The 18,894-nt window shown below is 41.4% G+C and overlaps 1 protein-coding gene across 1 annotated transcript in view; it reads right to left on the bottom strand.

Annotated features, from left to right (window-relative positions):
• Il13ra1 (interleukin 13 receptor subunit alpha 1) overlaps positions 1-16,479 on the bottom strand; it is a 61,491-nt gene extending 45,012 nt beyond the window's left edge. Inside the window, exons 1-2 of the mRNA XM_028773161.1 lie at positions 16,322-16,479; positions 1,748-1,887 (exon numbers count right to left, since the gene is read on the bottom strand). Of these exons, the coding sequence (XP_028628994.1) occupies positions 1,748-1,887; positions 16,322-16,403 (222 nt within the window). The 5' untranslated portion in view covers positions 16,404-16,479. The remainder of the gene's footprint in view (positions 1-1,747; positions 1,888-16,321) is intronic.
• Positions 16,480-18,894: the final 2,415 nt, after the last annotated feature.

Here is an 18,894-nt window from a genome sequence, read left to right as displayed (position 1 = left end):
CTAGCCTTGGCTACATAATGAGACAGAAACCAGGCTGAGATACAAGAGAGCCTGTCTCAAAAAGACAATCTCCAACTTTGAAGTATGAAATATCAAATGAATAAAATAGGAATGAATAAATAGGTATGAATAAAATAGGAAGCTTGAATATTAATGATCAACAAGTCTACCGTGTCTCTCTGTATCAGACAAGAAACAAAATTCTTCCCAACAGATCCTGCATGATCCACATACACAGATGGTTCAGCTTTGGTGCATCATTCCACTGGTAGCTATTATAATGACAGTATTCTTCACCTCTCTGGGAATCTGGCCTTCTTGTAAAATTTATCCAAGCCTAAGGCTGTAGCCCTGAATTTCTCCATCTCCCTGAAGAGGAACGCCCAGTTGGCTCCATCACACACCTTTCCTGACTCTCGTTCTCTCCCAACAGGAAAGGGAGCCAGCCTTGGCTTGTGCCTCTGTGCATGCTTGGACTGAAGGGCCTTTGATTCATTTGCCCAGTGGGACTTCCTTATCTCTTGGTGATGAAAGAAAACCTAAAATGCATTGCCAGAGCTGCCTCAGCTCCCCAGATTGGGGAACTAATGGACAGGGATAAAACGATCATGGAGGGTAACTAGTGATATCAATCTTTTGCTTTCCAAAACTTCTCACTAGATCTCTTGTATCTTTTTTTTTTTTTTTTTTGGGTTTTCGAGACAGGGTTTCTCTGTGTAGCCCTGGCTGTCCTGGAACTCACTCTGTAGACCAGGCTAGCCTCGAACTCTCGAACTCAGAAATCTGCCTGCCTCTGCCTCCCAAGTGCTGGGATTAAAGGCGTATACCACCACTGCCCATCGATCTCTTGTATCTTGATAAGCCTCTTTGTGAAAACTTCAAACAAACTGCAGACTTGATCTTATTTAGCAACTTGGGAGCACTGTTCAATAGGCCTAGGGGTTAGTTACAATCCTAAAGATGATACTGAGGTTGTATCCAAAGGATAGGAAGAGAAACATTGCTCTGGCTACTCATTTGAAGCCTCAGGGCAGTAAACTCTAGGAAGTCTAGACAATACCATCTTTTCAAAATCCTGGACCCCACAAAACTCCTCTTTCACTACACAAAATGAAAGAAAATGTATACTCACCAGAACAATTGAGTAGATGTATCAAAAAGAACCCAGTCATCCAATCCAGCCAGCAATCATTTATTTAAATCAGCTGACTACTTCTAACAGACATGGTTTACCTTTTTGCCCCGTTATTTTCCTTGGGCACCAGGAAATGCAAACCCACCTACTACTAACACCTCATCTTTCCACTTTCCCATGTCATTTACTTTTAGACACCAAAGTTCTTGCACATCTATCTGTATACATGATTCGTGAGATGCTAAATGTAAAAAAAAAAAATGCTCTGAAATTGAGTGTCACATTAATACCAGAACACAGAGCTACAGACAAGAATAGAAGAACTAACTCAGGAAAAAGATAACTGATTATTTATGGGTGCCACATACATCCAGCTATCTAGTATTTTCTATAAGAACAATGAATTATATTCAATCATCAAATAATTAGCAACTTTTTTCAAATGTTTGATTTTTGTTGAGAGCTGTTTCTATAGTTCTCTCCAGTTGAAATTTGAGAAAAATCTAAAATAAAATCCCCACTCTGGAGATTACAATTTGATTCATTCTTGGCTTTGATCCAGAGTGTTTGGTCACTGTACCTCAGCCATGGCATGTATTGTAGCAAACTTACCTTATCCTGTTGGTCATCAAAGTGACTAAAGTATCTGAGACTGCAATTTGGACTGGCTCCCTCAGGAGGACTCCATGTCCATATTATTGTGCAGAGATTTTCGACAGAGACACTCAAATTCGTCACAGGTGGCTGAACTTCTGTTCAAATGAAACATAAGACAAACATTTATCAGTGCCAGCCAGAATTTTTAATGGTTTATTTAATCCATTCTCCCACATCCTAGAGGCCAAGACCAACACGCTGAGTTAATGATACCCAACATTTGCACATTTGCTGAGACAAACACAGTGTTACACTTTCCACATATTAATGATGAAAATCTCCATAGACCCCTTTTGAAATAGGGACTGCTGTTGGCTTCATTTTAAAAACTGTGATGACTATTTGGGTGTGGTCTTTCACATCTGTAATCCCAGTACTTGGGAGCCAGAGGCAATAGGATCATCCTGAGTTTAGGGCCTGCCGGAGCGGCATAATAAATTCAAGGCCAGTATGAGCTGTCTCAAAAAGGGGGGGGGGATGGAGGGTTTGTGGAGGGGAAACTGGAAAGAAAGATATAATTTGAAATGTAAACGAATAAAATGATTAATTAAGAAAGAAAGAAAAGAAAAAGAGCAAAGAAAGAAGAACAAAGGAAGGAGAGGGAAGGGAAGAAAAGAGGGAAAACAAGTTGTCAAGGTAACTCACTGGATAAAGTCACCTGCCCATAATCCTGGGAACCTAAATTCAATCCCCAGGGTCTACAAGGAAGGAGAGAACAGACCCTTGAAAGGTGTTTTCTGACTCCCACACACATGTAGTGGCTTGCATGTGCAATAAAACACATACACTATACTTTTAAAATTATAACAGCAAAAGTAATGGAGGCACAAGGAAGTCAGTCACTTTACCTCATACCACATGACCAGTGACAGAGCTGGGATTGCAATAACGTGGCTTTTGGTCACCTTCTTTTTTTCAGATAGTTTCTCATAGAGCTCAGACTGGCTCCAAACTCACTTTCTAAGCTGGCCTTAAACTCCTGACTTTCTACATCCACCTCTCAACTGGTACAGTTACAAGTATGCATCACTATGGCACATATCTTTTCTTTCTTTCCTTTTCTTTGTAGTTCTATGATTAGAACTTAGAACCTTGAACATAGGAGGTATCTCTGTCACTAAGGTACATCTCTATCTCTAAGGTCATAGGCTTAGTTAAATATAATTAATATAAAAATAATATATTTTCCTTAGTATCCATGTGAGGTCTATTCCAAAACCTTATTTGAAAAATGAAATTTGCAATTGTTTCTGTGTAGCATTTGCATATAGTTCATGTACAATCTTCTATATACTTTATTTTTTATTAACCATTTTATTCATTTATATTTCAAATGATATCCCCCTTCCTGGTTACCCCTCCACCAATCCTCCCATCTCATCCCCCCTCACTCCTTTTGCCTCTATGAGGGTGTTCCTTCACCCATTCACCCACTCTTGCCTCTAGCATCCCCCTAATCTAGGGCATCAAGCCTTCCTCCCCTCCCATTGGTGTCAGATAAGGCCACCCTCTGCTACATATGTAGCTGGAGTCCTGGCTCCCTCCATGTGTATTCTTTGGTTGGTGGTTTAGTCTCTAAGAGCTCTGAGTGGTCTGGTTAGTTGATATTGTTCTGCTTATGGGGTTGTGATCCCCTTCAGCTCCTTCAGTCCTTCCCGTAGCTCTTCCATTGGGGTCCCCAGGCTCAGTCCAATGGTTGGCTGTAAGTATCTGCAACTGTATTGATCAGGTACTGGTAGAACCTCTCAGGGAGCGGCCATATCAGGCTCTTGTCTTCCACATACTTTAATGGTGCATAGATCAATGTTAATCTGCATTGTTTGGAGGAATAATGGCTAGAAAAACTAAATTATAACATGTTCAGTACAGATGTAAGAAATGATTCTTATATCTTTCTTTTTCTTTCTTTTATTTTAAATTGACCAGCCCATGAATGAGGAGCCTATGGATTCTAATTTATTTATTGTTTTGGTAACTGACTCTCACTATGTAGCCTTGGCTGAGCTAGAACTTGCTATGACTATGTGGACCAGGATGGTTTTGAACTCACATGGACTAACTCACCTTTGCTCTCCAGTGCTAGGACTATGGACTCCTAAACATTAGCATTCCCAAGAGTCTTCCTCCAGGATACTGGGGTTCCTCACACTTAATACAAACATTTTACTCAGCTGTTTTGTGACTTTGCAAACCAGGTTTTCAATTGTGCTCTCTTCAGTTGTCCTCAGACTAACATGTCCTAGTCCTTGGGGTTTTGTTTTGTGTTGTTTTCTTTCTAATATAGCGTTTCCAAAGAAGTACTGAGAAGGAGATTTAGCACCCCTGATTCCCCCTGGGATCTGACACTAAGCAGCTGGAGCTAGAGAGGGAAAGTAGAGAAACCAAAACAGTATTATTTCAAACTTTCGTGAGAACTTATAAAGCCAGGATTATCAAAGTCCCGTGGCAGAAGCTGGGTGGGAGTGTAGAGGGGTTCTCTGCCTTTCTTTACAATGATTCTGCAAACATCGCAAAACAAAGTGTATTAAATCCATTTAAAAACCTACCAGACATGGTAGGCCTACATGTAATCCCAGTACTCAGGAGACAGAGGCAGTAGGATCTTGAACATCACCCTGCACTGCAAATAGAGACCCTCCATGTCAAAAACAAAACCAAGGTCAACAATAACAACAACAAACTAAAGCAAAAACAACCCTCAAGGAGCTAAGCATATAGCTCAGTGGTAGAATACTTGTCTATAATTTGCCAAGCCCTGAGTTCTAATCCAACACTGAAAATAATAATAGCTGTTGTTATTAATATGATGAATTAAGAGCCATAGTTATAATATTTTATTGTAACATTACAAAAACTCCATCAGCCCCATGGTCACTATGTAGTTAAGGTTTCCCTAACACTCAATTTAATATTTCACTACTGTTTGGGCAGCAGCCTTTAAAGCCCTTAAACCTTGATACTGCTTTACTTGCCTGATACAACTACTGATAAGCTTTTCCCCAAGGCCCAATTTGGGGAGGATACAGCCTTGAGCATGTCAAGATCTTTAGAAGCAGGAAATTCCTACCCCAGTGTCTTAAACTGAGCTAGTAGCTTACTATGGTGGCCCATAGATATAATTTCATCACTCTTAATACTGAGGCAGAAGGATCACTGCTGAGTTTAAGGTCAGTCAGCTGTATGGTGAGCTCTATCAATTAGGATTCAAGAGACCACAATATACTTGAGGACTTCCTCAGAGTTTCCAGAAACTATTTCATTCTGCAGTTTCCAGAAACAAGTTTTAGCTAAAAAGAAAGATACCTGGTGTGGTGGTTTGAATAGATTTAGCACCCACAGACTCATGTGTTTGACTGCTTGGCCCATGGGGAGTGGCACTATTAGGAGGTGTTTGAGTAGGTGTGGCCTTATTGGAGGAAGTATCTCACTGTGGAGGTAGGCTTCGAGGTTTCCTCCTATGTTCAAGCTCTGCCCAGTGCACAAGACAGTCTTCTTCCTGATTGCCTTTAGTTCAAGATGTAGAACTCTCAGATCCTCCAGCACCATGTCTGCCCAGAAATAGCCATGTATCCAACCATGATGACTATGAACTAAGCCTCTGAAACTGTGTAAGACAGCCCCAATGAAATGTCTGCCTTTAAAAGTGTTGCCTTAGTTATTGTGTCTCTTCACAGAAAAAAAAAAAAAACAACTAACCAAGACACTTGCTTAGCAGTTCCTGATATTCTATCTATCTAGTTAGCTCCCCCACAAATATTAAAGACCTGATAACAAAAGCATTTGAATGATTACCTATTGCAACTTCTATTGGATTCTAAGATTTGAGATAATTTAAGACAATTAAACTCTACCCTGTTTTGCTGGGTTTTGTGAGTTGTTTTTTTTTTTTTTGAGATAATGTCTTACTACTACTCAGACTGCCTTGAACTCACTATGTAGACCTAAAAGTCATACAAAACCTTCTACCTCAGCCTCTGATATATTTGAAATCTATCAAAAGTCTGCCCTAGTTGTAATCTTCCAAATGAAATTCAATTTTCCCATCTGTTTGAAAACACTATTTAGCCATATCTAACTGGTTTGCATTTTAAGCTACTTGGGGGCTATTGAGCATTTTCTTTTCCTTTTTCCCTGAGTGGATGCTTCATAGATGTTAAGATTTTTTCTGCTACCTACATTTTAAAAACTGTACATGGATGCAGGGAGTGCATGTTGTGGTATAGGGAACATCAGTAATATGCCTTCCTACCTAGATAGGTAGATGAGCAATAATCTGAGCACTCAGAAGGCTAAGGCAAGGGAATTGCACCCATTTTGAGGCCATTCTGGACTACATCATGAATTCCAGGCCAGTCTGGGCTAAGAGCTAAATCCTGTCTAAAGTGCACAGGCACACATACACACACATAACACATCCCATCATCACCACCACTACCACCACAACCACCATGATGCTGACTGCATGCTGAGTGGCAGACTCCAGGTAATATGAAGACATGTTCTAAGTAGGCATGCTGTCTCATGCATGTAATCTCAGCACTTGAAAAGCTGAGATACAGGAACTTTCACAAATTCAAGGCAAGTCTGGATTACAGAATTAATTTTTCTCAGAAAGAAAGAAGGGAGGGAATGAAGGAAGTAAAAAAGAAGAAAAGAAAAAGAATCTCTGTGCTTAGAGACCCTACAGATGGCTGAAAGTTTGCAATTTTTAGATAAAGGAATGGACTAGGAATACTGCAGTTATTTTCAATCAAGATTTGATCAGTTTTAACTTTTCACACAACAGTGGTTACGGAAAGTTGACCCTGGGCAAGCAAATGTGCATGTGCTTCTAGAATAGCTGACACAAAGCTTGTCAGAGCAGGCAAAGAGAACCCTGTCCTCCAAATATTGGAGATCTATATTCTCATCACTGGTTACTCTGATAAGAGAGGCAAAGACAAAGACCATAGTCAAGTTGTGGCATTGACTCTATCATTGTAAGTCCGTTATCTTCTGGCACAAGTGACATTCAAGAAATACAATGGCACCCTTCTTCTCTTTCTCATTTTCCCCGTTTTTCTTTTGGGGAGCTACACGTGAAAGAGTCAAGACATTTAAAATTAACTGCATACATGAGGAAGATTAAGGACAAAGCTTCCAAAAGACCTAAGAGAGCCTCAAGTCAGAGACAGTCTCAATAATGAAAATAAACAGACACAGATGATCAAGCAAAAATCCCCAAGTGAATACAAGGAAAGAGTGTCCTCAGGACATAAGTGAACAACTGCACATACAAAGTCACAGTGGTTAGGACAGCATGCAAGCTCAAGCCAGATCAAATCCAAGTCTGGAGATTGGAGGTAGACATGAAATCTCACTCCTTGCAGGGGAGCCAGTTGCCACTGATAGTTTCTGGCAGAGAGAGGAAAGTTAGTTGTCTTTAAGAGTGCTGCCCCTGGTGTGTTGCTCACACTCTAGTAGAAGGCCACACATCCATGAATGTATGGGCAGCAGAAATTGGACTTGATGGGTAACAGAAAAAAAAAAGAGAGACAAAGTTAGATGACTAAGGAAGATGACTAGGTGTATGGATCTTGAAAGAGTTGGAGGAGGGGTGAATTTGATCCAAATTCATTGTACAAAATTCTCAAGAAATTAATAAAAAGGTGGGAGCCAGCAAATAATCTGCTCTCCAAAATTACTATATTCTTTTATTCAAATACTCTATTTTCAGTAAAAGCCAATCACAATTCATAAAAAAGGAACAGTAAAGTATAGGTATTCTTTTTTTTTTTTCCTCTCTATTGGCAATGCTGAGGATGGAACCCAGGGTCTTGTATATACTAGGCAAGTGTTCTCTAACTGAGCAATATCACTGAGCAGCATTTCAGCAAGTGTGACCGGTCAAAGGAAAAACAATCAGGATAAACTGTCCCTGAGAAAGGTAAGTGTGCGAGACAAAGAGTTTTTTAAATGTCTTAAAGATGCTTAAAGAAGTAAAGAGAGGTTACAAAAAAAAAACCCAGAAATAGTAACAACATAAAAGGAAGCTAATGCCAAGTTCTGGAAACGCAAAATAAAATAACTGAGCCCAGCACAGTGGTTCTCACCTGTAACCCAGGCGTGCAGAAGGCAGAGGCAGGAGAATCACAGAAACCTGAGGTCAGCCTGGGTTACAGAGTGAGCAGTCAGTGCTATATGAGTAAGGTCTCACGTGCAATCTCTCAAAAGATAATAATAAAATAAAAAAACAAAATGAGGTATTTAAAAATAGATTGGCTCAAACAAATGAAATAATCAGCAAACTTGAATATAACACAATGAAAATTACTGAGTGAATAACAGAAAAATAAGGCTAAAGAAATATGGATCTTAGCTTTGAACTTGTAGATATGTGTTTAATTTGGAGGGTCCACAGAGAACAGGAATTCAGAAAGAACCTATGATACAGGAGAGGAGAAGAACTCTTAAGGCAGAAGAGGATTGTAGAACATATGTGTCATGAAAGTAAGTTGGGCAGTGGAATAAGTTAAGGGCTTAAGCAGGGATGGGAGAGGAGAGAAAAGAAATAACAAAAACTCAGGATTATGAGAAAAACACTACAAAACCCACTATTTTGTAAGCTAATTCATGTATGTATGTATGCATATATGTATGTATGTATATACATATCTATATATATAGATAGATAGATATCAGAGAATAAATGACTATATATATACACATATATATTACTATTAAAATATAATATATATAAGTATATATATTAAAGGAGGAGAGCTGGCAGGCATGATGGCTCATGGTTAAGGTACTTGCTGTTAAACTTGGCAATCTAAGTTCAAGCCCCAGAACCCATATAGTGGACAGAGAATACTGACTCTTATGTTGTTTTTTGATCTCCCACACATGTTGAGTAGAATGCCTTCCTCCCAAAGTAAATAAATGTAAATAAAACATTTTAAAGGGAATCTGAATAGATGAATAGATGTACCCTGGACAATGCATGCGTGTGTGTGTGTGCGCGCGCGCACACACACACACACGAAGACATGGGATATTAATAAAAAAAATCTCCATGCCACTTATGGGTTACTTCCCTATAAGTTACTGGTCAAGGTAGCCAGAGAGCCCCCAATCACCAAATAACACAGGATATCACCACTGCTTTTCATTATCCACTGTAGATAGATGGTAAGGCACACCATAATTTGGTTGCAGCACACAGAGAAATCAACACAGAACTGATCTGGATACTTCCTTTGTGATGATAGCCAGATTTCAAAGAGCTGAAAGGTGTTATGTAGGCTACTGGGTGAGAAAATTCACCCAACTGGCTTACACAGGACTACACTGGGCATGGTACAATACCAACCTGTCAGGAAAGATGGTCCCTTGGGTGTAATAATAGCATGACCACTATTGGGGTAACCAACCCTCGCCTGAGAGGACTGCTCTGTGGAAAGGAATTCATACCGAACACTATACATCTAGTCAAAAGCCCATGGCTGGGAAGTCATCTGCCCTCAGAAGAACCTATTCCTGTTGTTTTGCTACAATTATGGTAGAACTGCCTCCTAAATCTTTATGTTTATACTTCTAGTTTAGTCCCACTATCATTCTTCATTTATAGATGCTTCTTTCTGCAGCAGTTCGCAGTCAATGCAGAAGACTCATAGCTAATCAAAGTGCTGAGAATAAATGACTGTTAAATGTTCGGCCTTAAATGAAACACTTGTATCAACTCTTACAAGTCCCAGGGAATAAGGGGCAAGGAGGATGTTAAGAATGTAAGAGATGGAGGACGAGGAGGAAAAGTGTGAAATGCTTCTAGACACAGCACAGACATTGAACTCATGAACTCACTGTAGCCATGGGGACTCAGAACTATCACTGCTACCTGTATAGATCAGAGGAAGCCCTGAGTGTGTGATGTCCTGAGTTGAATGTGTGTTACTGGCATAGGCACAACCATGTCAAGGACCTTAGCCTCAGACCCACAGAGAAATGGACAAGCCTTCCCTTCCGGTCCATGTGTAGATGTTAATAGTTTGTGCAGAAAATGTTCATCAAATCTTTCTCCTGCTAGATATCTACAGCCTGAAGACTGTGCCCCTACAGCTCCTACTGAGATTGGCTAAACCTATCTCCTTGACATACCATAAACCCTGCCTCCTTGTTTATCTTTATATAATCACCCACCTCCTTTCTTCTTGTTCAGTCTATGTGTAATAACTCTGCCTCCTTCTATAGCTGTGTACAATAACTCCACCTTCCTATTCAATTCTATATAATAAACACAGTGAGCTTTCTGACATGCTGTGGCTTCTCCATTACAAAGCCCAGACCACCTATTCCTAGCTTTCTGCCCATGTGTCTACCTGTCTGTCTTTTCTTCATTCCCTCACAGCCCAGTTAGGTATGACCCTAGAGCTGCATTAAGAAGTTACCTATTCAATATCAAGCCAGCAAATATTTCCAACATGGGTAGTGGAATGGCTCATGGGGCTCCACCCCTTGGCAACTGGTGGGTGCTAGTGGAAGAAGAGCCATTTTTCTTTAGAGTATGGCTATTGGTAGGTTTCCCATGTTCTTGAAGGCAACACTAACAGGACTTAGTGTTTACCATAGGTGTTTTATTTTTTTTAAGACTGAAGAAGAATAAACAGACCCCCCCAGGAACCTGTGAGACAACAAGAAGGGAAGAAAGACAATTTTAAGAAATACTGAAGGGCAAGGGAAATGGTTCCTATGGCAAGGCAGGCATGATTGTAATCCTGGCACTAAGGAAGTAGAGATAGGCAGATACTTGGGGCTCACTGCCCAGCCAGCATAGCCTACTTCACAAGCTACAGACAAGTAAGAAACCCACAGGAAGAAATGGGCAGTGCCTGAGGACTGACTCCTAAGGCTGAATAAAGAAGGGGATGGGAAAGGGGAAAAAAAGTAGAGGGGAAAAAGAGAGGGATGGAGGCTTCTAGATCTGATGTGTACCTGTCATCCCAGCCCCTAGGAAGTAGAAGCAGGCCAGGAGGTGGTGGCGCACGCCTTTAATCCCAGCACTTGGGAGGCAGAGGCAGGCGGATTTCTGAGTTCGAGGCCAGCCTGGTCTACAGAGTGAGTTCCAGGACAGCCAGGCCTACACAGAGAAACTTTGTCTCGAAAAAAACAAAAACAAAAAAGGAAGTAGAAACAAGCAGATCAAGAAGGAGTTCAAGGTTATCCTCGGCTAGGTTACTAAACAAGTTTCAAACCAGCCTGAACTACATGAGACCCTGTCTTAAAATCTAACTCAGACAAAGAAATGGTAATCAAAAACTCCCCAAATGGTATGAAAACTAGGATTACAAACAACCAAACACAACCTAACTTTATAATTTAAGGGATTATTAAAAGAACAGGTCAGATCCGAATTTAGGAAAATAAAGAAACTTACAAAAAAGATGAGAACAGAGATAAATGAACTAAGAAGTGGGAAAGTAAAGCTGTGCTAATAAAAATAGAGGGTTCTTTCAAAGGCAGAATAATTTGTAAATCTTTATCTAGATAAAGAAAAGCCTGCAGTGACTAAAACCCAAAATGAAAATGGATGTATTAAATGATGGCATATTACTACTTGTTCTAAAACATGAAAAATGATTACTAACATATTTGATGTTTTAGATGAAATACACAAATCCCTAGAAACACAAAATCCACTGAAACCAAATCACAAATATATAATGTGAAATCAGTGATGAAATGTATCTCCTAACCCCCACCTTCAAACTCCAAACCTGATAACTTCATGGGCAAATTGCATCAAATATCTAAAAAGTGAATACCATACATTTCTAAACATTTTCAAAGGCCTTAAGAAGAAAGAATACTTCCTATTTTTTTCTTTGAGGCCTGTATTATCTGATCCTAAATACAAATAGACTAGTAGAAGGAAAGAAAACTACGAACCATTATAATCTCATCTATAAATCCTCAATAAAATGCCAGCACAGTGATTTCAGTAACATACCAAAAGGATTGTACACTATGACCAAGTGGGATTTATTCCTGGAAGGATGACTCAACATATAAAAATTGATCAATATAATATACCACATAACCACAATGAAAGGAGAAAACACCATAGCATTATCCCAACAGATGCAGAAAAAAACAACCTGGCAAAACTTAGCAACTGGAGCTAGGGGTGGAGCAGGGAAGAGGCACTGGGTTCAATACTCAACAGGCATCACCACCCAAAGAAATGCCTTTTCATAATAAAAACATTCAAGTTTGGGCTTGGTGGCACATGCCTACAGTCTTGTCTACGCAGAATACTGAGGCAGGGAGACTGACTGTTGGAGGTGTGGCTAGGTTAAAAGGCAAATTTCAGGCCAGCCTAGGCAACTTAGCAAGACGGTGTCTCAATTACAAAAAAAAATTAAATAGGTTGGGAATATGATGATAGAAGGCTTGCCTTGAATATGTGAGGGCCTGCATACAATCCCCAGCTTTGAAAGAAGACATGATTCTTATAAAAAGGAATGGGGAAATGCATTCAATAGCCTAACTTCTTGAACACCACAGCTGAAGCATATTCAGAGAACCTGTGTGTAGTTAGGTACAATCTAACACAAACCCTGTTTTCAGAATGCCTAGGGTTCCTGAAGCCCTGGGTTTAACCCCAAATATAGCAAAGGGGATATGCTCTCTAAAACAGAAAATGCAATCTCCAAATTGTAAGCACATACTAATACATGTGATTTTGTAATACACAAATACAAAAAAGCAACTATAAGACATATGCATGAATAAGTGGTGAGTATACTTGACTAGTCTCTAGGGGCTTTGGGTGACTTACCTCACTCAGTAGAGTGTAGATTAAGAACTAGGCTCAACTGTAGAGCCTAGTTTATATCCTAACTCTGCATCTACTCTGTGGCAAGTTATCTAACCTCCCTGTTCCAAAACTTTCTCATAACGTAAGGATGAGCACCAAAACCTATCGCAAAAGGGTGATTATAAATATTAAACAAGCTAAAGTAGGTAATGTCTCACACCTGCAATCCCAGCACTCCAGATGTTGGGGAAGGAAGACTGCCAAGAATTTAGAGCCAAGCTGGGCTAAGTAACAAATACCAGGCCAATGGGAGCTATGTAATAAGACCTTTTCTAAAAAAAAAAAAAAAAAAATAGGTAAAAGGTTACAACAGTTTATACACAGAGCAAGTTTTATAGAACAAATTAGCTGCTTCCTTCAGACACAAAATGGGCAGTTGCATGTGTTTTCTGGGTTCTGTGACATCACACATACTGCTTCTGTCTTCCTTTGGCATCACCTTTCAACCATTTAATGGGAAATGATCATTGACTTTGAACAGAGGAGTATAGAAGAGGACAAAATACAAGTAGATCTTTTTACCTTGACCCTCAGTGTGTCTATCACCCATCCCCACATTCTATGTGAATTAGGAGATAACACCATCAGTAATTGTTTTACTGTAAGGTCCTTGGTTTAGCAGATTACTTTTGCTTTCTCTTGTTCAATCTCAGGAGTTGGCAGAGGCATGTAGATTTCGGGAAAAGTGAAGAAAATCATAAGAGTCATACGTGAGTCATTTGTCTTTTTTCCTTCACATGCAGTCATCAACTCCCACTCCCTTTTTTTTCTTTTACTACATCTTTCATAATCATCCACAATCACACTAATGTGCTCCCCTCAATGGGAAGATACCATTAAGTCACAATCCTACGTAGGAGGTATGTACATACTGAGCATCTTTCTAATAAAAACCTGTATCTGCCAGCCATATTCCACCTCACTAAGCTTCACACTCCAATGGTTCCTTCTACCCAGGCAAGTCTCCTTGCTTGCTTTTCTCCAGACTGTGCCCTGATCAGGATGTTTAAGCACAAATAAAGCTCTTTTGCATAGACTGACTTTACTATCCCTTCTGGCCAAGTCAGGTTCTTGACTAGCCACTTTCTCATCTTTTCTCCTGCGTAACCCCTACCACACACACACACACACACACACACACACACACACATACCCACCCCCCCACACACACACGTGTACACTGGAAATAATTTTCACCATTCAAATTCTACTCTTCCTAATGGCTTATCTTAAATTTGTTTTGTTCTGTGAATTTTCCAGCCTTCAGTTTCCTCTCTTCTGAATGCCTATTGTTTGGAGTACATGGTCCAGCCATTATGAAGCCAGTCTCTAAGATATGACTAGTCTGCATATACTTTTATGGATCCCACCTAGTCCCCATACTAGTACACTGGGAGGTATCTACCTATCTCTTCTGCTAGGCTAGCTGTTATTAAACCATGCCCCAACATGGGCTATTGAGCTAAACCAACTAAACTAAACTAAACTACTAACTAACCTGTAGCCCCCTATTGTACCTTGTTTCTCTGTGTAGTACTTTACTGGACTGTGTATTTGGACATACTATATTTTATTTAACACAAAAAAGCATACACCTTCTCCAATAGTATATATTAGCTTCATGCAACAAAGACTTGTGAAAATACAACTTTAAATCAAAAAGAAGTAAAGCATTTAGAAAACTGCTGGAGAGACAGTAGACATGGGCATTCTAGCTGTTATTAAGCAATGCCACTGTTTAGCTATTGAGCGAAACTAGTAACCTAATCATTTTTACACAGCAGGATCAAACTAGAGAAACGCTTAAAATGTTCATACAGAGCTCTCAACACCCAAACACAGAAATTACAATTAAAACACTCGATTAAAACCCATAGAGCCCAATCTCTTCACTTCACCCATTAGAAGATTATCACATAGGGAGGGGATAATGGCTAACCCTGAGTCTCACATCCAGTCAATGTCAGAGCCATAAAAACTTAAACCTCTGAGTAAGTAGAGATAGCGAATGATTTTTACACCACAGCACAAATGCAGTATGTCTAATAGGGTGAAGAGCGACAAACGATAGTGGCAAAAATAAGTTGGGGTTTGACAGTCTTATTTGGAGGGCTCGTTGTTGTTTCAGGTGTGTGTGGGAAGGGAGCCTGCAGGAGGGAGTGTGTTGGAATGAAACTGTGAAAATCAGGACATTACTGAGGTAAGTGACCCTAGTTAAGGCTGTGGAGTGTGGTTTTCCTTACCTGTGGAAACCTGGTAACCTCAACTGAACTGGACATACTTCATAGGCAAAGATTATTCTGTGTACTCTAAAGTTCTAAGTCAACCTTCATAGCCTGGCTCTGAGTAAAACAAACAAGGCAAACACTTGAATAATTATCAGTGTGACTCAACCCTAGAGCACTTAGCTAGCTTGCATGAAGCCCTAGATACCCTCTCCAGGAACCTAGGAAGAAACGGCAATTATTGACTGATGAACTTAAGCATCCCTCAGATGTCACTCATCAGTCAAGTTTTGCCACTCCACTCAGTGCCATTTAAAACTGTAACTCCCTACTCTGTCTTGTTTTTCTCAGTAGCACCTTAGTGGTATGTGACCTTATCTTAACACAGAGAAACATATAGCCTCTGCCAAGAGTGTATGTAACTAGCTTTGTGACTCCAGGACGTGATCCATTTTTTCTCACTATTACATCCTCAGCCCTTAGGAACACTGCCTTTCATAGATTCTACATATATTTTGTTGACAGAGCATGGGGATTTCCTAATTAACATTTCAGCTTTCATTTCAAAACACAGCATACTTGGTAAACATTTGTTAGCAATCTCTGTGTGTGTGTGTGTATGTGTTAATAAAACCTATTTTTAAAGGCCCTGATTGACACGCTTGCCAGGCCTAGTCCATGAGGTAATCATTCACCTTCGATTTTCACAGCGACTCTGCCAAGTTCATTAGTTAAACGTTGTTGACAAGCACCCGGGCAATGGTGCAACTTCCCAAACAATGTACAACTTTTCCGTAAATTTAAGATTATCTTCCACGAAATACTGTTTATTAAAGTTGGAAGAGGTCTGCCTGGATGCTCGTCAGACATTCTCAACGGATTTCTTAATGCCAGAGGAAGCCTTGATCCTTACGTCCTTTTGCTAAGATCCATGTTTAGAGGCTCCTTTTAACTTCCACCGCTAAAAGCCACACTTCCAAACTGAGCATCTATGAAGCTCAGGGCAAGGAAGTTCTTAGCTCACCAGGACTTGGTCGCCATCCCAAGGTTCCTCATCCCCTCACAGGCAAAGCCACTTGTAAGGGTCATTTTGGCAAAAATCTGTTCCTTTCAGTCCCCTTTCTCTAGACGCCAACCTCCCTGGCTCTTCCCTAGTGCTCAAGGGAAGTGAAATGGCCAGTCGCCGCGTCCGGCTCCCCTGCCACAGCGCCCGGGAAATCCCCAGCACCCAAGTCCCTCAAATCCAGCAGGATCAGGGAGACCCAGAAGGAAAGGTGAAGGCTGGCGACTTAGCACAAGGCATCGAAGGGGCCACCACCTCAGCGGGCACCCCGGCCAAGGCGATCCAACTCCTGGCGCCTCGCTGGCCCAAGTCCCTGCCAAGCCTCGTCCTTCCCACACCGCCCACCCCCTGGTGGCTGTCACCAGCCGGGGGACCACACTCACCTGTGGCCGTGGCAACTTGGCCCACGGCGGTGATCCACAGTAGCAACACCAACAAATCGCCCAGCAGCGCTGGCCGCGCCATGCAGCCCCTCGCCTCGGAGCGCGGCCCGGCTGGAGCCGCGGCAGTCTCCGCCTCCTCTGTTCTTGCTCCCACTTCCCGGCCGTGGCTCGCTGGAGGCCAGAGCCGGGCGCAGACGGGAAGGGCCGCCCCGCCCACGGCCGCAGGTAACCCGAGCGCGCGGGGGCGCCTGGGCGCTGGCGGCAGAAGGGATGGGGCGGGGCCAGCAGCTCCGGGGCTCCCAAGGAGCGACACCTGGCCTCCCTCTGCGCCACCACCTGTCACAGCTACCTGGGAGTCCTTTGGAAGACCCAAGGCGACTTCCCCTGGAGCTTTGTGGCTGGGCTCCAATGACTGGCCTCTCCCCCTCCCACTTAGATCGGGACGCATAGTTATCCCAGGTGCCAAAGGCTGCACCCTGCTACACACTAGGGCAGGGTCACGTAGGAAAAGAACCTTGGCCTGGGAATCTGGAAACCTAGCTTCTCGCCTTAGGTCTCTGAGCCCTTGTTTCCAATGTTCTGAGTCCTAGATTAGTAATACCAACCAGCTTTATTTCTCTGGGTGGACTTGGAAGTGTAAATAGGGGACTTTAGTGGCACTCTGCTTTGTGGATGGGACAACAGGTATATTTGAAAGCTGGTAATAATTGACTTGGATTTTTAGAGTGACATTCCCAAAACAAGGGATAGTGTCACTATCCTGTGTACCTGAATTGTTAAAACACACAATCAACTTATTATAGATTTAGATTTCAAAGTACATATTGTACACAAGTATGGTGTTTCATGCCTGAGCACAGTGGCCTAGATTAAACAAGTGCTTGACAATTCCAGGACTGAAGTAGAAGGATTGTCACCAATTCCAGGAGAGAAGGAGGGGCAGAGGGAGGGGGAGAGGGAGGGGGAAAAGGCAGAGGGAGACTGAGAGGTCCTAAAGCTTAGTGAGTAAAAATGAAGGAAGAAGAAAACTGAATCCTGCAGGTTGTCCTCTGACCTCCACGTGGGCACCATGGCATGTATGGGCACATGCACGCACACCTACACAAACAATGAAGAAAATGTGAAGAGTACGTAATGAGAAGATATAGAATGTGTTGAAAGGCTGCACACTGAACCCATGACACTGGGTGCTAATGAGTAGTTCTGAGATTAGGAAAGGTGAAGAAATAAGAAGTTTCTTTGAGTTTTGTACTGCTGTTGTGAAAATCAGCACAATTTGGGTGACTTAAAAGCTCTGTTCTAGTCCATTTCTGGATATCAGAAGTCTCACTAGGGGAAACCCAAGTGGAGGGAGCACAACTTTTTCTCTTGAAGATTCTCAAACATAAACTGTTTCTTTGACTTTTCCAGCTGTGAGACACTGCCCACATTCCTTGGTTTGTTGCTGTACCACTAAACCCTCTGTTTGTTTCCATGGTCAAAAGACATCTCTTTCTCTGACTCTGGTTAACCTATCTCCAGCTAACCTATTTCCATTTTCTTCTTATAAAGATCACAATAATAATCCACAAATTTTATAAGGCTTGATTTGGGGGCTAGGGAGATAGTTCGGTTGATAAAGTGCTTGCCACATAAACACAAGGACCTGAGTTCAGATCCCCAGCAACAACATAAAAAGCCAGGCACAGAAGAGTGAACCTGTAATTCCAGCCCTGGGGAAATAGAGACAGGAATATCCCTTGGATTTTTATACTTGCTCATTTACCAGTCTAGCTAAATTGGTGAGCTCCAGGTTCAGTGAGACACTCTGGCTCAAAAAGGGGGAGGGGCAATTGGGAAAGACACCTGATAATTGATCTCTGATCTCCACATGCACACACAAGCAGGCATGCACACATAAATCTATCGTTTAACCCTTATTTAATCATGTCTTCAAAGTCTTTTTTTTTTTTTTACTATGTAAGGCAATATACTTACAGGTGTTAGGCATTAGAACATGGATGGGGTTAAAAAACCACTATTTTGCCACTCTTTTCCTGATAAAGAGCCGTGTCTGGGTGGATGGTGACACCCACTGAGATGTATTTTGGTCACATTAAGTCAATAGAGATACCTGAAAGTAGCTACAAAAAAAGTTATCCATAAAATGGCTGGTTATATATCTGATTATATATCTAGTCTGAACCTCATCCAGAGGCCATCAGAATGTTTGGTCTGGCTAAACAAAGACTCCACTCTGGAAGGAAGGCTCTTGAGTTCAGTAAATATTTGTGAAGTCCACGAGCTATGGAAGACAATCATTAAAGGCAAACTTTGGCTGGAGGTGTCTAGCTCTGTGGTTAAATGTGTGCTTAGCACGCACAGAACTCCGAGTTTGGTCCTCAGCACCAAGCAAAGATTTTTTGTTTTTCTTAAGTAGAATGTGACTACAAAGAGCTGTAAACAGTTTCCAGAGCTATCACCAGAACATGTACATGGAACTGTGGAATGAAAGAAGTGTGCCTTATAAGAGGAAAGGGGCAAGAAAGATTTCTAGGAGGCTTTGTTTGTGGGGTCTTGAGACACTGGTTCTT

Source organism: Grammomys surdaster, unplaced genomic scaffold (genome assembly GCF_004785775.1).
Source record: "Grammomys surdaster isolate TR1022 unplaced genomic scaffold, NIH_TR_1.0 222, whole genome shotgun sequence".
Lineage (NCBI taxonomy): Eukaryota > Metazoa > Chordata > Mammalia > Rodentia > Muridae > Grammomys > Grammomys surdaster.
This window is presented reverse-complemented; position numbering and strand designations above follow the sequence as displayed.